We start from the raw sequence: 23839 nt of genomic DNA on the forward strand, positions 1-23839 counted from the left end.
GCTCCAGAGTCTCCCCCAAGGAGCTGAGGCCGGTCATGAGCTGGGCACTGCATGGTACCCAAAGGAGACCAGAAGCAACAGAGTTCCTCTGACCTACAGGCCTTGACAGGGGGGACAGGGACAGGGACACTCACGTTGCACTGGGTGGCCGTCTCCATGTTCTTACACCAGTAGCTCGGGCCCCAGACACATTGCTCGGTTCCCAACAAAGGCTTATTATGAGCAGTTTTGGGACAAGCTCCGATTTTCTATATGGGAAGAAAGCAGAATGAGCTGAGCCCAGAGGGAAGCTGCCTGGACCCCAGAGATGTCCGCCTGAGTTGGGAGGGGGTCTCAGAAAGAACCCAGAGTACACCAGCTCCCAGAGGGGCTGGATCCTGGGCCCTGAGCTTACCAGACACAGAGTATTGGGGTCCATCTCCTCGTGCAGGGCTGCTATCAGGACGGGCTCATACTGCTCCACAAATTTATCACACTGCGGAGCAGAAGGAAGGTCAGCAGTCAGACAGCACGAGGGCCAGGGTCCAACAGAACCCGGCATCAAATAGGGAGAGGGATGAGCGGGTCCAGCAGCTTGGGTTCCCACAGCAAGCTCCAGGGAGCCCTAGCATTACCTCTTCCTTGTAGACTCCGGGCAACATGCTACACGCTTTCTCGAAGGCGGTGAGGATCATGGCCTGGGTGCTGTTCTTGTCCAGGTTCCGGTCCAAATAACCATCAATCTTCTTGCACAGGTCACAGAAGGTACCACTCCTCAGCTGGGCCAAATTCACTGCAGAACAAGGAAATGCAAAAGGCAATGTGAGGTGAGGAGTGTAAAAACTGGCCCTGAGCAAGAGGGCCACACTGGGCGGCCATCCTTACCCGACTTTTTGCTCTGGCAAAGGTTAAGCAGGCTGCAAACCAAATGAGGGCTGGTCTCGTCCAGGAGCAGGTCCGCAATGGCTGGGCCATAGGACTCCACCAGGTCTCGGCATTCCTGAGCCATGGATTTGGGGATCACGGAACAGACTTTCTCGACAGCTTTAACCATATCCTCCTAGGACAGGAGGGCTGGAGTTAAATTGAGTCGGGGGCTGCAGCTATGGGTTGTGAGGATGATGATATCTGTCCTTCTCAAAGACCACATAGCAGGGGGTGATGCACATGAAATGGATTTGAGTGAGGGGGAGGGGGCTGTGCCAAGTCCCCAGCTTCCCTCACCAGAGACATCTGGGCCCAGTGGCCAGAGATGGATCAGGACAACTGGAGATGACTGATTACCCAGTCATGTGTCAGGCTGAATTTGAATTCGGATCCTCCTGGCCTCAAGGTCAGTTTGGGGGCTGTAATTTTGGGTTCTGATTTTTGATGGGAGCAGAGAGGGAAGGGAAGAGGGTGCATAGACCATATCGGAGCCTGGCCCAGTCACCAGCAGTCAAGACGCTCACTGGCTTCCAAATAAATTAATACCAAAATATGTGCAGAGGACAAACCTCATTCTCATACTGAAGCAAGCTGGCTTGAAGGGGTCCAGACCTAGAGTGGCCGGCCCCCTGGAGGGATGACCTACCTTGGTCTTGTTGCCCTCTAGCAACTTGAGGATCTCTTTTATGACCAACTGGCACAGCTCACAAGTGGGACCTGCCTTCATCTGGACCGAGGCCTTCTGTTAAGAGAGGACATGGGGACCTCCAGGTCGGTGGGATGGCACAACCCACTGCTCCCTGAGCTTCCTGCCTGATACACTTCCTAACACACACTGCTCCAGAACTAGGGCTGTGCCCTAGGGGAAACAGAGGCACAGAAAGCAGGGGACTCAGCATCCCCTATGGGAGCATGCTGACCTCAGACTCTAGGTTGGGGGTTCTTGATTCTGAATTCACAGCGAGCTATGGGGTTCAGAGGCCTGGATGCTGGTGCCAAAAAAACCTATTACCCATGTGACCCAAGCTTCATGACATCAAGGTTCTCATCTGCAAGATAGGGACAAACACTCTACCCACTCTTGTCCAACAGGCAACATGGAACCCATTAGACAACAAAGGGATGGCACTGGGGCTGAGGAGATGGGGACATGGATGGGAGGGAGTATTTTGGAAACCTAGCCAACCTTGATAAATTGCCTAATTTTAGGCAAAGTCAACACATGGGACAATGGAGAATAGTGAAAGTAGATTTAATGGCCAATGAGAACCTGTCTGGGAGCAGTGCAAAGAGCATGGAGTCTGTGGTCCTGGGTTCAACTCACTAACAAGTCTTATCCCTCTCTGGGCTTCGGTTTCCTCATCTATAAGGTCCTTTACAACTCTACATCTATGACCCTGTTACTTCTAGGAAATGCATTTCAGGGGCTATTCACTACCTCACTGAGCTCCAGAATGCATCAATGCATCAACGCACCCCAGCTGCTAAGGTTGCTAAGAAAAACAGGTCAGAAGCTATATAAAAGAGACACAAAAGCTATAAAATCTCAACTCTCCCTCCCCCAAAATGTGCAATTTCTGTCCTTGAGATCAAGGAGGGTCAACTTTTCACAGAAGATGCCCCAGGAAATATTTTGTGGCAGGCACATCTTCTCTCAAGGAGCACCTGAGCTGTCCCCTCTGCCCTGGACAACCCAGGGCACAGGCTCACCTTGACCGGCTCTACCAGTTCCAACGCAGGGATCACTTTGGTGGCCAGTGCCTTTGCTGGGAATAGGGCCTGAAGAGGCATTTCCTTCCCTGTGCAGAAGCCAGCATATCCACAGAGGTCCCTGGGTTGCTTTAGAAAAACAATGGGGAATCAGTTCTAGGGAGGGCCAGGATACCCCCGATGAATGGACAAACCACTGCCTCTCCCACAGAGTCCAGGCCTCCCAAGGAGGAAGCAGTGGGCAGCAGAGAGGTAAGAAAGACAAGATCTACTCTGCCAATATGTTGGTCAATATTGGTGGGAAAAAAATCACGTTTTTACTGAGATACATATCACTGCTCGACCCATTAATCCATCCATCCTATGCACCCAATTCAACTGGAAGGTCATATTCAAAGGTATTCTTTGTCCTCAAAATGTTGGAATGAAGGGACCAGTTATTCCTCTAAGATAAAAATCAATGACAATAACTTGGCTTTCCAACAACTCCCAATAGCCAATAGCCCAGTTAAACCACCAGAAATCCATCCAGTTGGGCTAGGGCTCCCAATGGACCATCTGCTAAGAATGAAGCAAATCCATCATCAGGATTATGGACTATCTGCAGGGCAGGGCAGGGACAGGGTCTTGTTTTTTTTTAATGGAATTCATTCTGTGCTGCCATTAAAAATAAGCATGGGGAAAATGCTTCACAGCCATCAAGCTAACATCTCCAAATTCTACAAATTAGAATCAGTGTACCCCCCAAACACTGAGCAGACGTCTATTCAGGAGGTGCTCCTCCTAGATACCATCTAAGCAGCACACACCAAAAACCAGACCAGATTAAAGTTGCAATGTTATTTTAAGACAGACAACTAGAGGCGGTTGTTCCCAAAAGCCAGCAATCCTACTCTAGACCTCACTGAGAACATTTCTCAGACAAAAACCACAGTCCACCCTCCCCGCCCGCCACTCCCCCCCACCCCATTCTGAGGGACAGGAAGCTTATGGACAGCCCCACCTGGAAGCTGGGGCTATAAAAGGAGATCAAAGGTCTCTGGTTTGAGAGCAGATTCCAAAATATACAAGACCAGATATACCTCTTGTGCAGGTGCTAAAATCCAGGTCTATTAGCTTCTACATAGCCAGACAGGAATTTGAAGAGTAAGGTAAAAAAGACTGTTTCCTGCTGAGAAGCCCAAACTCAAACTACCAGGGCCTGTTCCTGAAGTGTCTGTGACAACCTCAATGTGAGGCTCTAAAATTTTTCTGCCTCTTGGATTCTTGGGTGGTCTTGTGATTATTTATAGACCCCTTCACAGGAGTCTATATGTTGTGGTGGCAGCTTAGTTCGTAAGGACATTTAATACATTTCAATTGGAAGGTAGTGAAAATAACGATCCAGATGGGGGAGAGGGTTTAAGAACCCCTCACCTACCTATAGCCACAGTTCACAGATGCTTCCTGTGAGACATAAGGGTTTAGGCAGCCCCCCCAACCCCAGGTACATCTTTTCTCTACTCAGGTGAAATTGGTCAGCAGACAGACATCTACTTTTTTTTTAACAAGACAATGGGGTTAAGTGGCTTGCCCAAGGCCACACAGCTAGGTAATTATTAAGTGTCTGAGGCCAAATTTGAACTCAGGTCCTCCTGACTCTAGGGCTGGTGCTCTATCCCCTGTGCCACCTAGCTGACCCGGACATCTACTCTTCAATGGAAAAATGAAACATTCCCCCTGGAAAGCATTCCTTCAAAAAGGTCGATTGGCCCGGATAGAAGAACGATTCCAGGCCCAGTCTCGGCATGATTTCCCCAGTCCCCAGAAGGCAGAAAGAAGCCAGTGCCTAAAGTACCAGTTCCCTGGATCCAAGAGACCTGCTCTGGGATTGTTGATCACTCATGCAGCAGAAGCATTTCTAGTGTTATGAAAAGCAGGTCAAGAGGCATGCAGACTCGTTGGAGGAAGAAGTGAGATGCCCCTCATGCTGGTCCCTGTCCAGTCCCCTCCGACCCTGGGGCAAGATCTTGCGGAGCTCTCATCACCTGCAGCAGTAAGGGGGGGCCCCCACACTGGACCCTACCCTTCTGTCTCCCCTTTGCCACTGACTGGTTTTAGCAAGAGGTCAAAGGAGGTTGAGACAAAGCTGGGAAAGGGAATCTCAAAAGAAGCAGCCACCAAACCAGCACTACCACTACTAGTGACAAGTTTCCCGTCACCTACCTGATCCTGTGGTTGAGAATAAAAACAGGAGATCGAAGTGGAAAATCAGAAAGGAAAGGACATAAGAGGTAAGAAAAAAATGTTAAATAAAACAAAATCAAGCTGAGAATCACATGTAAACAAAGGTGTCACAAAGAAGCTGAGCAGCCAGTTCCCCAGGGGGAGGTGGAAAATCCACCTTGGCTCTGCCCACCAAGGAGCCCCCCAGGCAGACTAAGCACATGCTCTGGACATGCCCATCAGAATTCTCTAAATAAACCTAAAGATCTATTGACACTAAGGAAATGGGAGAAATCCGCCAATCCTCTCCTTTGAATGCTGTATGTGGTAAGGAATAAAATCCTCAAGTCTATAATGGATATAATCCTACACTCTTAAATCTCCTCATTGAGAAGATTAAGAATTCTGAAACATAGAATGCAAGGTAGAGGAATACCAATTGAGTCCTAGGTGCTTTATAAAGGTCAAAGGAGAGAGAAGAACCCAACCAAAGTTAGTATCAGTGAGTTTATTAATATTCAGAAAAGTTTATTCCTATCTGTGGGATGTGTTCATTCAGTTAGTTTGAAACTAAAAATGTTAATTCAGTCCTCATATAGATTTTTAAAAACCCAGACCTTTCCCTTTACCTAATCCTCAGAAAAATGGGAAGCTGATCACAAGGATCACAAGGGGAATATGGAAAAGGAATGGAGATGAATAGATGATTCAGTCCTAGAACATCACCTAATATCCTTCAACAGGACACCATCCATCTCTCACCCTCTTAACAGGAGAGCATTTAGCATCACAAAACAGGTTCTTTGGGAAGCCTTGCCCTCCCCCAGCCTTGGCAGAACAGCCCTGGCGAGCTCAGTGCAGCAGGATCATGGCTCACCCTATCCCACCCCCTCCACCCCCCACTTCAGTTCAGCGTGAGGCAAAGGCTCGGCAATCGAGGATCCAGGGATTCTGAAATAGATGGAGCCGAAGGGATGGGGTTCAACTGAGCTAATGTTCAAGGAGAAGCAATGTGATAGCCTAAAGGTTTTCTACAGATCCCCACGAGGAGGAGCTAGGATACTTCCTTTGTAAATAAGGAGAGAATGAATAAAAAATATAGGGGAGGAGGGTGAGGGGAAGATGAAGGCAAATCACTAAGAGTCCTTAACAAGGTCAAGAGTCCCTAATATAAGCAAAATCCAGCATAAGGACCAAGAGAATTTGGCTTCTGGCTGAAGATGAAATCATGGGATGGGTGGGAGGGCAATGTCAAAAAACACTGGAAAGGAGTTCTACCCTCCACTTACCATGTGCATCATCATCTGAACGGCAATTTCAGAATATTGGCTGATATAGGTCTTGCACTGCAGGTGAGGAAAGAGAAAAAAGTCCAATCTAATTTAAAGATTAATAATCATCAATCTAATTCCACTATTAAGTAGCATGAGTTTGGAATGAGTTTGGAAACTTCCTGTGCACAAAGAGCCCCCATTCTATGGACCTTAACCACGGGATCCACATCTAAATATGGCAATTGCAATACCAGCATTTTGCAGATGCCCTGCCCTTCCCTTTCTCAGGACCTGCCAATGTCCAATCCTGGATCAACCCAGCCCCAATCTCCCTGCTCTCCATTTCCAGTACCTTTAAGAATATCAACACAAACCATTCATTGGCTTTCCAATGGACTCTGTTTCTCCAAGCATCTCCACTATACCAGCTCTGATCTTGAAAGCCCTAAGACTCTAGACTTAGAAAGCCTTCCTTCTATGAAAAGCCAAAGAGATTACCATGTCTGACATGCCAGGTCCAAGGCGGTCACACTCTTCCTTGAGATGATCTACTAAGGACTCAACAAAGGAAGAATTGGTCTTGATAGCATCCTGAACATCTGTCACAAACTTAACACAGTCTTGGCACACATCCTCCTCCTCTTCATTCTGAAGAAAAGACACAATTAAGAGACCTAACTGTCTGTCTCCTACCCCCCACCTCCAATCAACAATCTGAATGGTAACCCAAGAGAAATGATACACTCCCACCTAGTTTTCTTCACCCATCCCAGGGGAAAGTGACTTTTTCCAATCATACTTTGTCATGATGAAAAGCAAATTAATTCTCAAACCTTTGGGAATTCAGAATATATAAATTGCCAAAAGGCTAAAACCCATAAGAGACACCAGTGGTGGTATGTTATGGTGGACAGACCAGCCAGAAGGATTTGACCCATCCTGAACCAGAACCTCCCTGTGCCATAGGCAAGATGTAACAAGAGGTCCTATGCCTTTGATTTTAATGAGTAGGATGTTCTCATGCCTTCTCTCACCCCACCAGGAAACAAGCATTCACCAATTTGAAGATGGGCAAGGGAGGATCAACATTCCCATTTATCTCCCTCCCCAACCAACATCACCATAAAAGGATTAGCCTTTTTACCTCTGATGGAGGGGGCTTTTTCTGGGTCTCTCCCTGAGGGTAAAGGAGGAGGGGAATATTGGCCATGAAGGGAGCCACCACTTGGGACATGTCGGCTTCAGAGATGGAGTTGGATTCCAGTTCCTGCTGATGCTGGCTCAGAGTGGCCAGATGACTCTGAAGGGATCGGCAAAACATGAGGGAACTACATACCTCCTCAGGATTGCTCTACCAGGGAGAAAAAGAAAAGCGGAAATTACTTGGGCTGATTGATGCAGCTTCCCAGTTTCCAGGGAAATGGTCTCTCTTGATTTAATCCTACCCCACCACTCAAAAACAACTTCCTTTTGCCGACAAGCTAACTACCCAAGATATCTGAGGCAAAGGCAGAAAACCAGCTACTGGTCATGCTTGTGTTCCCATAGGGCAGGGGGAACGCAGGGCTTGGAGACCAGGCTTCAATGAGATAAGTTCTAGGTATTGTGTCCACGCAATTATTCAGTCAACCTCCCCGGCAACAAGCATTCAGTGTAAAAATGAAGCTCACTGCCTCTAGGTGACCCATCCCACTGCTCAGATGGCTACCGACACAAAACCTGTCTCTCCATCATTTATCCATTGGCACCAATCAGTCTGAGGTCTAGACTTTTGTGCCACCTGCCAATCCTTCAAACAGTTCAGCTAAAGACCATATGATCCTTCATATCCATTCTGCAGGAAAAAATCATCTTCCTAGTTTCTTAACTGGTCTTCCCCCCAGGTGCTATTTACAGTCCTCTTAGCATTCCTCATTATTCTCCTTTGGATCCATTCTAGCCAGCCCGCATCCTACCAAAAATAAAGCCCCATCCCCATGTATGAAGTGACTCTAGGGCAGGACTTGTACTTTCCTGCCCCTCAAGTCCCCAGGCTCCTGCTTTCTACTGCTTCAATTCAACCAACAGTAACTTTGCTTTCATTTGTCTGGCCACATCTCCCCCATGACATCTTTGGTCATGATCAGATCAACCCTAAGTATCTCAAGACCAGGCTATCATTTCTGCTTTTCTTGGGCTGCAGAGAGGCCAGCATGATGATTGTGCTGGGTTTCTCTCTCTGTACCTCTAGGAATTGGGAGATGCCATAACCAAGCCAGACAGTTGACTAGTCAGGGGTCCAGGTGTACCCCATCAGAACCCAGGCTCAGGGAATCTGAGAACCATTTCTATATCCAAGGGATCCCCAACATTCCCAAAGACAACAGTACTAGTAGCTGTTGGGATCCCAGACTAGGAAACAAAACTTGATTTAACCCATAATGTAGGGCAGGTATGAGACTGAACCAAGTGCAACAGACACCACATAGAATCAAAGTTTTGACTCAGGACACCAGGAACCCTCCACACCCAACGCCCTCAACAGAAAAAAACGCTGGGAACCTCCTCCCCACCCCAGTCAGTGGTGGTGGTCCCTGTGGCATGGCTGTGTGATGTGGAGAAGTGAAAGCAGCTCTTATATGAAAAGTTAGAGATTTATGGTTAAGAGCTTCCTTCTCAAGTCAGAAAGACATGCTGTATTCTTTTTCCCATTTTGCAGAAAAGGGGAGGGGACTCCCCCAGTCATGGAGCTAGCAAGCTTGGTGACCTAATTCCAAGGTTAAGCACCCTCTCCTGTGTCCTATGTCTTTCCAGTGCTCCCCTCCCCTGCAGGGCTGGCAGAGGTCAGCTGCGGGACTCCTGGGAAGACTACTCAGACCAGGGCTCCAGGACAGTCCGTGTTCCAGGCTCCCACACTTCCCAATCTGGATCCTGTTCCACTCTAATCAAGCTCTAACCAAGGTCTTCCTACTGATGTTCCCCAAGGATGGGGTCAGAAAAGAGAAGCCTCTGGCTAACAACCTTCATGGCAGGACCAAAAAAACCATCAGCCTGGATATTTTTCTACCTTTCGGGGGGGGGGGGGGGGGGGGGGCAGGGAGCATGCTGAAATTATGAACATATCATCAGATACAAAAATTGTAGAGTAAAAAAGTTCAGAAAGATGAAGCAATGAGGTCACAGAACAAGTTACACCTTGGCAAACCAGTTCAACCCCATAACATACTCTCCTCTGGAATGCCTTTCCCTTATCCTTAGCCAGTCCAAAACCAGGTTTCCCATCAAGCTTCCTCTCCTCTCCTGGCCACATGCTTCAGATCCAAGATGGAGAAAGCCACACAACTGTTCTATGTGGTTCACCTACTACTTGGTTATCGAGTGGTAGGTCCTCACCTCAGGAAGGCTGCCAACCCTGCCCCAAAATGATACACCCCCCCACCCTACTTCATGCTCTCCAAGAAAGCAGACCATTTACCTCCAGGTCTCTCTTCTACTCATGTGTCTATGCCTTGATAAATAAGATCCCTCTCATTTCCTCTTCTATTACAGTGGCAAACTAATCTACATATATGCATATATGTATGAACATAGAGATGCATGTAGCGTGTACATACATCTATGTATTTCATCTTCCATCCCCATCTTCTGGTTCCTTCTTTCTGACTACAAACAAATGCAAACTGGAACTATTTACCATCTTCCTCTATCTTCTCCAGTCCCTTTTCAGCTAAATTCCTGTACTTATCTGAGACAAGGGAGGGCTTTTCTTGAACTTTTTTTGGGGGGGGGGGGTGGGAAGCAAAGAGTGGTAGCAATATTAAAAGGAAGCCAAGAGAACATTAAAAAAATCACTAAAAAACTATTAAGCACTAGGAATGCAGATCCAGCTGGGCCACCCATACCTAAGGCAGTTAACCTGAGGCCTGCTGTCCTATGTAGGAGGGAGCTCCAATGCTTGCTTTTCTTTGTATCCTAAGTACCTGAAAAAAAATCTCCAAAACCATCTCCCCACAGGGCTCCTCAGTTTGCCACCACCATCCAATGAAAGCACTTGTGTCACTTCCAAAGGCCTCTTGATCAACCCTCACCTGACCACCCTGAGGTACCTTTGTCTCCTGGATCCACCCATTTTTCTGGATTCTTGTGATGTTTTAGGCTGTCCATACCTGTCTAACCACTGCTCAGGCCCTACATTACACCCACTAATTGAGAAAGTAGCCCAAGGTTCTGTCCTGGACCCTTTCTCTCTACACCCTCACTGGGTGACCTCGTTGGTTCCCAAGGGTTCAATTATCTTCTGCAGATGGCTTCTAGATCTGGCTCTAATCCTCTCAAAAGCAGCTAGTAAGTGTTGTAACTTGAATGTCAGTCTCAAACTTGACATTCCACAAACAAAACTGACCATTCCTTGCCCTGAACTTCCCAATGACCATCGAGGGACTTAGTATTCATCTAAACCCCAAAGTAGCCAGTCTTGACACCCCCTCTGACCAATCCCATCAACAACCATTCTTCTAAACTCATACCTAAACTGTCCCTTCCTTCGATCCTCAGTCACCAATGGGTTCTCTTGAGTTGCTAGTCTCCCTAGAGCCCAAAAGTCAGTGGCACCCTATTTCCCATATAGGGACTAGAATGGTTACTACATTTCTAAATACAACAAAGCTTAATCCACCAATCTACATTACAGACATCAGAGACACACAAGTGGGTGATGGCACCTAGGATGGGCCAGATGTGGCTGTTCCCTAGAGGATCACCCATGAGGTCCTCTGTCTATCCCTGCAGAGTCCATGGTCTGGTCATGCAGGCCTGCTGATACAGTGGTGTTCTCCTTCCTCTGCTCTTTCTGCTTCATGGAAGCCCTGGCTTCCTTTAATGCTCTGTATGAGGCCTTTCCACAATGCCCTTAACTCCATGTCTGTTGCCCTGGCCTTGTCCCCAGTCTATTTATGAATAAATGTACAGCTCTCTCACACATCAAAACGTGGACTCCCAAGAGCAGGGATTCACTTCTTTCTGAGAGATACTAGAGGGGTTTGCCATTTCCTTCTCTAGCTCATTTCACAGATGAACTGAAGTAAATGGGGGTCAAGTGTCCTTTCAAGTCATGAACACGAATCTTCCTGATTCCAACACCAGAGCTCTCTACCATATGTCCTGGCGACCCTACCTGATGCATAGGAAATGGTTAATACTTGGTGAATAACTGACTGAACCTGAAAACTGAAATGTGTTCTGTTAGAGGACCCTGGCCTGTTCTAATCTTCTCCCTAAGGAACTTTAGAGGCCAGAGCCTCACTGGTCCTCCCCCACCCCCTCTTCTCACCATTTCCCCTTCAATTGCATTGATGACAACTGGTAGGTAGGATTCCATTATCTCCTTGCACTTGTCCACCCAATCCTCTTGAGGAAGCATCTCACACTCCTTCTCCAAGTAACTCTCAATTTCAGCCTAGGACAAGGAAGACACAAGCAAAGCATTAAGATATGAAATGGGTTCCCAAACAATCTGTTCAAAGCGGGGGAAAAATCTAGTGGGGTATTCCTTCAGTTGTGAGTATACAGGAGATGAGCCCTCATGTTCCCCAGAGAATAACAGGATGCTGAAGAGATAATACTTAGGGAAACAGACCCAAAGAGATGGCTAAGACCAAATCCCTATCAGTCCTCATCAGGACTGGGTGGGTAAAGAAAAAGAAGAATTCCCAGTAAAGCCTGTCCCTCAGGCTGGAGCCTACCTAACCCTGCCTCCCTCCCTCTGTTTCATGAACACAAACACCAACAGAACGATGTCAAGGGAACCAAAATTAGCATTATGCTCAACTACTGATTCTGGGGAAGATTAGATAAAGAGAAATCAAGCAGAATCATCTGGGGAGGGGAAAATTTGTTGGAAAGATCCTGGTAAAATTATTTAAATGAACCTATGTGATCTCACTTTAACTCTCACCCCCATTTCTCCACATCCACGACCCCTACCCACAACAGCAATAGCCTGCTTACCTCGGTGCCATTTTGTTTCAAAAAGTTCTCAACAATTGTAACCACCTTCTTACACGCTTCACACGGGATAGATTTCTGAAAGAGAAAGCCAAGATCAAATCTAGTGAGCGACTTAAAATGCCAAAGTGACTACTGGAATATTTGTGTTGCTGTCTTTCTCTATAAAGACACTCACATCTATCTTTGCTCCATGTGCTTCAGTCTGAAGACTATCCCTCAATCACAGGGCACCACCTCACAGACCTGGACTCAGCATTATGAGAGGGGTCTTCCAGAGCCCTCATTAGATTATAAACGCCTCATCTCTCCAGACCTCTTACTTCATCAGTAAAATAACACTGAATGAACACGTAGGGCAAGGAACAGAAGGGGATGTGAGTTTGACAGAAATATATTGTTTTAGGTGTTTAGTTGGAGATGTCTCTGGAACATTGGGTTTGAAGTGTCCAATAGGTAAATTAGAGAAGCTCAGTTCCATGATCACTTCTAAGTGTTTTTGAGCTTCCTTAGACAAATTAAGATGATCAGATGTGATCTTGTTGTCTCTTCCTTGGGGATGTGGTTTCTGTCTCATCACACTCAATTTGGATCAGTGTGCAACATGGAAATGAAACGAAGTGGAGACTGGCAGATTGCTTTCCGTAGGGGGGTGAGGGGAGGGAAGTAAAATTGGGGGGAAAATTGTAGAACTCAAGTGATATCTTTGATAGAAAAAAAATGGAAAAAAAAAGAAAAGCTGATCAGATGGTCCCTTCTGTTGAGGACTTGCCACATTATGGATGTGATTCCCATAGTAAAAGACTTTGGGATAGTCAGTGAAGCAGAAATAGATGTATATTTTTTTCAGGAATTACCCTGCTTTCTCCAAAATCCAATGAACATTGCAATTTGGTCTTTATTTCCTCTGACTCTCAGTTCACATACTGCTTAAATATAACCTCACTTGCTTGTGAAATGAATGAATGCATTTGTTCAATAACTTGAACATTTTTGATATTGCCCTTCTTTAGAATGGCAATGTAAACTGATCTTTTCTAATCCCAGTCTGACACTGTTGAGTTTTCCAAATTTGCTGGCAAGTTGAGTGCAGCACTTTAACAGGATCATCTTTTGGGATTTAAAAATCCCAAATGATGGAATTTCCATCATTCCCACTATTGTAAGAAGATCCTAAGATTTGACTTCATTCTCTAGGATGTCTAGCCTCTAGATCAGTAACCGTGCCCTTGTAGCGCTTGATGATGTCAAAAATCTTTCTCATCTAGTTTGTGGGTAGCAGTGGATAAAACAATAGGGCAGTTCATTTTCCCCCTTTCTGGAGGCAAAGATTGATTTTTGTGACCTGAAGAGGAAAGCCATATTGGGATGAAGAGACCTATGGAGTACAATGAATTCCTCCTAGGTATGCCACTATTGGTCCAATTTGTTTAGATAAAGGTGAAGACATATGGGTCCAGAAAGTGACAAGCAAGTGACTTACTCTTCCTATTATCTTTATAATAGAATCATTTAATTGTTTTATAACTTCTTCTAATTTAGTGCTTTAGAATTCATTATATGGATGTTTTATGAATTTTTCCTAATTGTAAAATACTTCATTAAGGAAAAAATAATTGTGCTCAAACATAGTTTATTATTGTTGTCAAGACAAGTTACAGGGCGGCTAGGTGGTACAGTGGATAGAGCACCAGCCCTTGCATCAGGAGTACCTGGGTTCAAATCTGGCCTCAGACACTTAATAATTACCTAGCTGTGTGGCCTTGGGCAAGCCACTTAACCCCATTTGCCTTACAAAAATCTAAAAAATAAAAAAAAAAAAAAGTTGCTTAAATTGAAATTATTTTCCACTTTTTGCAAATAAACAACTTTTAAAAATAAAAAAAAAGGGAGAAGCTCAGGGGAGAGGCTAGAGAGGATCTATCTGTGAATCAGCTGCACGGTGAAGCTAATGGTGTGTAGAGATAAGAGGGCCACAACAGTCACAGGTACAGGTGCTTAATTAATGTTTGTGACTGACATTATTTACTTTATCTATTTATGTTGAAGGGACTGAAGGTAATGAGGCTTTTGAAGAGGGGATGACCATGATATTTTTGTGAAACTGTTTAGAAAAGGAATTGGTAGAGCTCTGCTTGGACCCACAGAGCAGAATTAGGACCTATGGTTAGAAGGGGAAGAAAAGCACAGTTAATCATGGTAAATGCAATCTTTCTAACAACTGGAACTAGTCCAGAGTAGACTGGATTTGCCAAGACTATAAAGAGGCCTTCAAACAAAGGTGGCTTAAGGATTCATTGGTTTGTTGGAAGAATAGTCTGTTAAGCAGTGACAGCAAGGGTACTGAATCTGAGGATGAAGGATTAGGATTGGGTATATAGAAGGGTGTGTGGATTAATGAGGAGGGAGGTATAGAAGGGTATGTAAGGGAGGAACTCTTGGAAGGGTGGTAGATTAAGGAACAGGAGGGCAAGACAGCAGAGAAATAAAGTTGAGGAGTGAGGAGGGGTTGTAACTTATAGGAAATGTTATAAAAATGAGATTCACACAAATCAAATATATAGTTATTTATGAAAAAAAAAGAAGTCTGTTGTTCACAAAAGGTTGAACTAGATTAGTCTCAGAAGTCCCTTAAAATTCTGAGATCTTGAAATAAGTCTAAATTTACATTAAATTTAAATCATCTTGCCAAAAAAAGAGGTAAGAGGGCTCAAGAACCTCCACTTAGAGGCTATAAAATGGATGATGAGTCAAAGGGAGTTTTAGAGCAGTTAAGACAAAATCCAGAGAGCAAAACTTATCCAGGAATAAAAGGGCAGTCTCTCTAAATACTGAGGGAAGTTTCCAACGACCCAGATTTCAGAGGGCTTAGAAGTTGAAGGATGTAGAAGGCTATAACCAGATTCCAGGAAAAAAATTGTCTAAGAAAATGAAAGATGGGGGCAGCTAGATGGCACAGTGGAAAGAGCACCAGCCCTGGAGTCAGGAATACCCGAGTTCAAATCCGGTCTCAGACACTTAATAATTACCTAGCTGTGTGGCCTTAGGCAAGTCACTTAACCTCCATTGCCTGGCCAAAAAATAAAAACCCTTAAAAAAAGACATACAGTCTTCAGCCTTAGGGGCAAGTTATGATAAGAAATAATGTTTAGAATACTTTCTGTGTGGAATATCAAAGAGAAAGAGACTCAATAAAGGACTCTATCTGCCAGCAAGGGGAAAAGACAGGGAGGTAACAAGAGCAGAGAGTAAGATGGGAGTTGAATTGGCTAATGTTTGAGATTGGGCTCTAGAGAGAGCAGGAGTCAGGTATTGAAGGGTCATGGACTAAAGTCAAGACAGTGGCAGAGAACGAATTTAGAAGGGAGAATGCATTCGAAGAGTTATGATCAGAAAGAAGAATGTGAGGAGTGTGATCACTGCTGTGCGGTCTCAGTGGAGGAGTCTCAAGAGGCCATGTGCATGAGGGTTTGGGAGGTTAAGAGAACACAGAAATGGTGAAATGCCCTGTGCTAGAAGGGCAAGAGTACATGAGGTACATTATGAAGCAGGTTCTTAGTACCTTGGAAAAAAGGAGAAGGAATGACCAGGGAGCCAGAAAACCACATCCGCCATGATCTGGACTGCATGGATGGAAAAAGAACAGACTTTTTTTCTGGGAATCATAATTTGCATGACACTATTTGATGGACTTGTAGTTTCTACACTCAATGTATGAGAAGTCAGTAAGATAGGCCTGTAGAAATGAGGCTAGGGCAGCTGCTCACTGATGCTCAAAAGCCACAGTAAATGCATACTCAGAGATCCTTCTCTTATAGGCTAAGTGTTACAGAGAACCAAGACCTCAAGGAAATTTCCCAGAAGTCATTCAGTGTAGATCTTTCTGCAAGTTATTTTCTTAGAAGAACTGGAGAAATTAGAACTCTGCCTAGAAAATGGATATGGCAGGGTTGCAAACAGAGCTGGCTTAAAGCCCTTTTCCGTATATTCTGTCACAAAATTTCCTTTCTACCCCAGATGACAGTCCTCAAGAGAATCTCTGTAGGTACAAAATTTGGCTCTGGGCTGGGCAGAACAAGGAAAGGGCTGGTGGGGTGGAAAAGACCACTCACTCCACTGGTGTTCCAATTGAGGTCCTATAACCTGCTATGGGATGCTGAAGAAGTTATTCCCCACAAAATCTCAGTGTCCTGATTTCTAAAACGAATGATGAACCTCTAGGGTCTATAACCCTAGAATCTCTGAACAGAGGTAGACTAGCAGGCTAAACCAAAGACATTCTGATGAAGGCCACATTCCATGTATCACATAAAAGTGAAAAGGACTACTAATAACTCCAAGACCAAAGGCAGATTAAAATTTAAATCTGAAAAATGACTATCTTAAATTAACTATTACTGTATAGAAAACCACTGGTCTAATCCTGATAATCCCTTTTGCACCACTGATTAAGAACTTAAACCTATTTTGTCCCAGCAAAGACTCCTTGAAGCAGACATGTGCCTGTTGAGGTTTTGAAGTTTGCTAGGATCATACCAAGTTCCTGCAAATGGAATATTTACCATGATAACTGAGAAAATCCTATGATGGTGAGATCATTTGACAGCTATCAAACAAACAACTTCTAATCAATACAGAAGGACCTCCTGCCCCCCCCCCCAAAGCCCAGATTAAAGTTACAATGAAAAGCCTGGAAATTCCTTTGCCCTAGAATCTATACTTGTATAACACAAATAATCTGATTATCCCAGAAAGCATTTGGGAAATTCTGAAATCATGAGGACTGAGCAAAGACTCACCACAGTGGGCTTGCTCCAAACAGCCTGCCTGCAGTGTTTGATGGCTCCACACTCCGATGCCGTCTTCAAATCCCGACACCAGACCTGGGGACCCTTTGCACATTCTTCCTTCCTAAAAACGGGGCCGGCCAGAGCTGAAAAAGACAAAACATAAATAAACTTTCCAACCTATAAGTGTTTAATCAACACAGTCCGGGAGATTGATTTGATTCACAGCATTTCCTTGATAAAAACAGTCTAGGACTGACAATGACTTGCCAGAGTCATTACCAAAATGCTTAACTAGCCTCTTCTATAAGACAATGTAATTCTAAACTCTTGAAAAACATGGTATCAGAGAGATAACAGAACTTACAGGAAAATTTGGGTTCAAATCCTGCCTGAGGGAGTTGCTAAACTCCCTGACTCAGACTGAGTGTTAGATTCAAGAGTCTTGAAAGAACTATCCTGCTCTAAATCTTATGTTCTGGTTATAATAAATTCCAAGAAAACCTCACTCTAAGGCATATTCCTTATATCTACTTTTCCTTCTTTAAAACAATAACACTAGTCATCATTGTATCATATTGTTAAGTCAGAGGGGTTCAAGAATATCCAAGGGATAGGAATTGAGAAAAAGGGAAGCTCCAAGTAGTAGCTCCACTAGTGTTCAAGCTGTTGCATTCATCAGATGCCTACCCAACGCCCACCGGAGGAGGTAGAAAAGGCACCTGAAGCCCTCCCTCAGGTCGGTTCAATCTCTCCCACCTGAGCAAACTGCAGGCCAGAAAGTCAATTTAGATGCTCAGTTGGACACAAGCTTCATTTTGAACAGTTCATTCACAAACTAGTGTACGTAATAATGGATGGATGAAGAAAATAAGTTTTGTTTCCCTGCAGAAGGCGAAGATGATTTTAATCCAGAAGGCTTTTGAACATTAAAGATCCCCAGTGTCCAGAGACTATAAAAGGGGTAAGGCAAAAATGGAGGGCTTCAATGACCAATCCTAAATGTGAAGGGACCAGACCTGTAAAACTTTTGCTTTGGAGATGTTAGAAGTCATTCTTGTTAACCACAGAAAATCATTACAGCAAAATCTACTGTCAATTTTTAAATTTTTTTTCTTAAAACCATTATGTCTGTTTTGAATTTGGTTTTTTGTGGTCTTTTAATTTTAGGCCTGGGGGACAGCTAGGTGGTGCTCTAACTAGTGGATAGAGCACCAGTCCTGGAGTGAGGAGTACCTGAGTTCAAATCCAGCCTCAGACACTTAATAATTACCTAAGATGTGTGGCCTTAGGCAAGACACTTAACCCCACTGCCTTGCAAAAACCTAAAAAATAATTTTTAGGCCTGGGATTAAATTTTCACTAATTTATGATTTAAAAGCTCCATGATATCCAATTTTTGAAATAATATTATGTACAGCACTTAGGGCAGTAGACAACAAAGTGTGGAGGTCGTAATCAAGATCTTGAGTTCAAATCCAACCTCAGACACTAGCTGTATGACCCTAAGCAAGTCATTTAATCCTATTTTCTTATCTATTTCTCATCTATAAAATGAGCAGGGGAGAAGGAAATGGCAAGAAACCCCTGAATGAGGCACAAGAATTGGATGATAGAACTAAATAACAACTGGCATTAAGGGAAACAAAGAAAATTTCTTTGTAGACCACATTGTAGGTCAGACTTGAGCTGAGATTTAAGGAAACCAGGAATCAGAGATGAGGGAAGGAATTCTAAGCCTGGAGGAGAGAGGGTGAACATGCACAGGCCTCTGGGAATGGAGTGTCTGTGTGCAGGTCAGAGTTGGTTGGAGAAAAGACTGGAAATGCAAGGTTAGGAAGAGCTTTAAATGTCAAACTTACATCTCGTTCTAGGAAATGATGTAAAGGAATCTCCTTAACCTGCCACCCCCCCCACTTCCAGTTCAACTCTACTCAGAAAAAAAAAAATAATTCACAAGATCTAGCTCAGAAACTAGCTGGCCAAACAATCACAACTTCGTGTATGAGAAGATGGCAGAAGTTTAGATTACTAATGATTTGAAACACCAAATGACTTCAACAGCCCCCCCCCAGCTTAACTTTGTTAAGAACTTTGGTTACTGTGGCCTAGACCTTAAGAAAAACAAAAATAAAGAACACAAAGAGGGATGTGTGTGTGTGTGTGTGTGTGTGTGTGTGTGTGTGTGTGTAAATACATACACCTATATTTAGGAACAGGGTGATTTACTTGCACATGGACAACCTCCACTTTCAGAATATATTCTCATAGAAGCATAAAATGACAAGTAGGTACCCATGTTTACCCAGAAAAATGAGGTAATTATCTGCTACTATAAAACTAGGTCCAGGGGTGGCTAGAGCACCAGCCCTGGAGTCAGGAGTACCTGAGTTCAAATTCAGCCTCAGACACATGATTCAGCCTCAGACACATGATAATTACCTAGCTGTGTGGCCTTGGGCAAGCCACTTAACCCCACTGCCTTACAAAAAAAAAAAAAAAAAAAAACAATAAAATAAAAATAAAAGTAGGCCCAGCTCTGAATGCAAGTTTGTGCAGGCTACATTCAAGAGAGCTAGTAGTCCCACTCCACCTTGGCTAGAGATCTTATCTGGATCTGGGTTGATTTGAGCTCTGGGCTTTCAGGGTCTACTGACAAGGCATCCAAAGCAGAGCAATCAAGGAACTACAAGCAGTAGGTGAACTCCCAGAAAATGAAAACATCCTTACTTACATCCCCTATTGTAACTCATTTCCACCTCCATCTAGATGGATATGGTAAAGAATAGAATAAGGATTATCATGAATGAATGGATAAGATTACCATAAAATATTGGAGGCAGATATTCCTTTAAGATAAAAAGTCATCCCAAGTGAAAGTTCCTCCACTGAGTTCTATCTGAACAGAGAAAAATCATTCAAGTACTAGATTCTGGGAACAAAGGAAATGGTCTGAAAGAGAGAAAGAAGCTCCTTAGGGATCAAGAACCCTTTAAAACAAAGTATTCCAGATGGAAGGCTCTCTGCCAAATGGGGAAGAGGAAGGAGGAAGCTCTAAGGATGAGTGGGTCATTTTCTCCCCTCTTCTCATCTACACTGCTCACCACAAAAAAAGATTAGGCTCAAATGAACAAATGCAATGCAGTTAAAACACAGACATATGCAGAAGAGTTGTAAGATAGTTTCTCACAAGTTCAGTTACCCTGAAAAAAAATTCCTCTATCACCTTACATTATTATGTATTATTACATTATTAGTGGACTGGAAAGTCTGCCTGCCTTAAGTCTGTCTTCCTCTCCAATTCCATTCCACCACTCATGATCTCACAAGTCCAGATCATATCACTACTCTCTACTCAAAATCTCCTGTTATCTCCATTTATCTGAAACCAAATTAAAAAATCCCCCAGAACCCTTTGTAATCCTGCCCTTTTCAGTCTTTTACTATGCTTTTCCATTCAGTGATATTGGTCTGGCGGGGCAGTCTGTGGATAGAGCAACAGCCCTGGAGTCAGGAGGACCTGAGTTCAAATCAGACCTCAGACCCTGGGCAAACCACTTAACCCTATTGCCTTGACCAAAAAAAAAAGTGACATTGGCCTCCAAGCTGTTCCTTCAGCTTTCCTCAGCTGGTCCAGCCTGGAGCATTCCTCCCCCTGCCTCCTAGCTTCCTGAGAAGCCTCTCTTAATTCTAGTATCTTCTCAGTTCTTTCCACTATGTGCAGTTCTTGTTAATTGTTCTTTGCTTCCTCTCCAAACAGTGAGCTCTTCTGAGGGCAGGGATCGTCTTGCTTTTCTTCCTATTCCCTTTACTCCCAGCACTTAAAAAAGTACTGTATAGGCACATGGCTTACACAGTAGGTGCTTAATAAATGTTTACTAAGCAACTGACTTACTAGAATGTGGAGGAAGAAGTGGAAGCTGACACTGAGGTTGGGAAGGATGACAGCAAATAGGGAAGTTGAGAAGATGAGGGTAAGATTGCTATATCCTTGCCTGCTCATCCACTGTTTGCCTCAGTTTCCTCATCTGTAAAATGAGCTAGAGAAAGAAATAGCAAAACAATCAAGAATCTATGCCAAGAAAATCCCAAATGGAGCCACAAAGTCAAACAAAACTGAAAAAAAAAAATGAATGTCTATTTCCTTCAGCAATATAATTGGAAATACAAATAAAAATGAATTCTGGGAAATTAGAATGACAAAGTTAAGCTTCAAAAGATACTGAACTTTTTCCAAGTCTTCAGAGAGCCAAATTCCTCAGCACAATCTTATCTCACTACATAATTAGGTTGATGGGGAGAGGGGAGGGAGACAGAGACAATTAAGAGCCTAGCCTTTGGGTGTGAACTCATTATTTGACAAGACTAGGAAACTAGAAAATAACATGGTAGGAACTAGATAAAGACCAACATCTTACACAGTATACTAAGGTAAGGTAGGAGTGGGTACAAGATTTGGACATAAAGGATGATACTTTAGAAGCAAAGAATACTTAATAATTACCTAGCTGTGTGCTGTGTGGCCTTGGGCAAGCCACTTAACCCCATTTGCCTTGCAAAAACCTAAAAAAAAAAAAGCAAGGAATAGTCTACCTGTCAGATCTATGGAGAAGGGAAGATGTTTATCAAACAAGTGATAAAGAGGATGGTGAAATGTAAAATAGATCTTTCTGATTATAATCAAACTAAAGTTTTTGCCCAGACAAAACTAATGCAACTTGTTAAAGATTATTAGTAACTTTGGAGAGAGTAGTTTCAGTTCAGAATTCAAAGTGACAGAAAAAAAAGTGGAGGCCGCACCTGTGTAGATGGCTTTCTCAAAGACTTTAACCACAAAAGATAGGAAAGACGGAAGCATGACAAACAGCCAGGTGCAGATTTTGAAGGGGAATGTATTTTCAATGGTTGTAGAAGCTACTACAGCTGTTTGGCTACTTCAGCGTCGGATCACATCAGAAAATAGGTACGAGGGAAAAAAGAACCCTTTAGTAGCTTTCCTAATTTATTTTATACAGACTGTTCAGTGAGCAGTAAAGACGTCACAAGAAGAACAATGCCGAGTTGGCTGCCTGGGTGATGCTTCACTCCAGAAACCAGAAGGACACTAAGAAACCATGATAAATGAGGTCCTCGAGGTGGAAGGAACCATAACATTCCACAGAGGAGCTTATTATCTATCCCAGTTCACTAGGAGGTGGTGGCTATAAGCCTGGTCTCTATGTATCTATGATGTGATTCTATTCAGCACCAAGCTCCCTTGTCCCATACCCAGTCCAGGGCCACCAACACAACTAGTCAGACCCTAAGGATCTATGGTAGACAAGAACCAAGAGTCTGCTTCAGGCTTCTGACCTCCTGTCCCCCTTGAGGTTCTTATTCCTAGTCACATTGAAGAGATCAAAGATAAGTTATCTCTTTCCTGTCAATCCTTTTGTTCTCTGCCCCAGGTTTTTCACCTCCCTCTGCTGACCTGTCACTGTTCTGACCAGTGTGGGCTGGACTGTGTGACCCAAGTCTCAGAAACCAATTTTGAATGAAATTTTTAAAAATTTAAAATTTAAAAAAAACTAGAAAGGGAACAAAGTGACTCCAATGGTCTTAAAACAGACCCAGAAGATGTTGCTCTGGAGAAGGGAAGGCTCCTGCTTAAGCAGCATGAGAAAACAAAGAAAGAGCTGAAAGAACTGAATTTGAAATCATAAAACCTGAGTTGGCATCTTTTCTATTGATACAAATGACTTTTTGTTCCCTCCAACAGAATGTAAGTTCCTGAAAAAAGGAACTTTCAGGTACTTCATTGTTAATTTGTATCCCAACACAGTACCTGGAACCCTGTAGTTTGGACCAATCACCATCACTTTACCTCTGAACCTCAGTTTCCTTATCTGTAAAAATGAAGTTTTAACCACATGATTTAGGATTCCCTCTGATGTAACCCCCACCATGAGGCCTCTGAGGTCCCTGCTAATGTGGAACCTCATTTATGAAACATGCTAGACCCTGGGAACAGGTACAAGTGAGTACACAAAATTTGTATTCTATGTAGATTCTCTATGGAGAAGGGTAGCTGGAACAGGATGATAAACTGTGTCCTGATCTTTTATGGATACAGAGGGATAAATGATAAAGGCCTGGTAACCACTGTTAAGAATTTAGTTGTCAAAATGGATAGAGCACCTTGCCCTGGAGTCAGGAGTACCTGAGTTCAAATCCGACCTCAGACACTTAATAATTACCTAGCTGTGTGGCCTTGGGCAAGCCACTTAACCCCATTGCCTTGCAAAAACCTAAAAAAAAATTAAAATTAAAATAAAAAAAAAGAATTTAAGGGAAAAGATTCTTTTAATGAAACCTCTAAGTGAAAAAATAAACGGATTATTAACTCTTAGTCCAATTATCTTCAATTAGGCCACTCAACCATGTTATTTTCCAATGCAACAAAAACATTTCCTGGTACTAAACAGAAATCAAGTGACAAAAGAGATCAAACTTCAAAAACATCTGATCTAGGGGCAGCTAAGCAGCATAGTGGACAAAGCACCGGCCCTGGAGTCAGAAGTACCTGGGTTCAAATCCAGTCTCAGACACTTAATAATTAACTAGCTGTGTGGCCTTGGGCAAGCCACTTAACCCCGTTTGCCTTGCAAAAAAAAAAAAAAAAAAACCCTAAAAATAAATTTTAAAAAATCTGATCAAGATGCCCTGAATCAATTCTCTTTAAGATGGTCAGAACAGGTTCCCCTAAGAAATAGTAAATCCAAAACAGGAGAAAAGTCTTCACTTTTGGTCCCTCCTTTCCCAGTCCTATCTTTAAAACACAAGTCTAGATAAATGGTTCCATTTCTTTTTTCTTAGAACCTTATTCCCATTACAAAGCCTAGCTGCACAGACCAAAAATCAACCAATGAACAAATTATAGTTTAGGAACACCATCCATCAATAATGGGATATTATTTGTACTTTTAGAAAGGACAA

At 43.6% G+C, this 23839-nt stretch overlaps 1 protein-coding gene across 1 annotated transcript in view; it reads right to left on the reverse strand.

The window, feature by feature from the left end:
• Nucleotides 1-23839, reverse strand: part of PSAP (prosaposin) — a 32301-nt gene that overhangs the window by 1296 nt on the left and 7166 nt on the right. The window contains exons 2-13 of the mRNA XM_074232780.1: nucleotides 16877-17010; nucleotides 12081-12155; nucleotides 11404-11529; nucleotides 7240-7446; nucleotides 6594-6743; nucleotides 6111-6167; nucleotides 2617-2745; nucleotides 1553-1648; nucleotides 865-1039; nucleotides 615-772; nucleotides 395-475; nucleotides 135-248 (exon numbers count right to left, since the gene is read on the reverse strand). Coding sequence (XP_074088881.1) covers nucleotides 135-248; nucleotides 395-475; nucleotides 615-772; nucleotides 865-1039; nucleotides 1553-1648; nucleotides 2617-2745; nucleotides 6111-6167; nucleotides 6594-6743; nucleotides 7240-7446; nucleotides 11404-11529; nucleotides 12081-12155; nucleotides 16877-17010 — 1502 coding nt within the window. The remainder of the gene's footprint in view (nucleotides 1-134; nucleotides 249-394; nucleotides 476-614; nucleotides 773-864; nucleotides 1040-1552; nucleotides 1649-2616; nucleotides 2746-6110; nucleotides 6168-6593; nucleotides 6744-7239; nucleotides 7447-11403; nucleotides 11530-12080; nucleotides 12156-16876; nucleotides 17011-23839) is intronic.

The sequence above is a fragment of the Macrotis lagotis genome, chromosome 4 (assembly GCF_037893015.1).
Source record: "Macrotis lagotis isolate mMagLag1 chromosome 4, bilby.v1.9.chrom.fasta, whole genome shotgun sequence".
Lineage (NCBI taxonomy): Eukaryota > Metazoa > Chordata > Mammalia > Peramelemorphia > Peramelidae > Macrotis > Macrotis lagotis.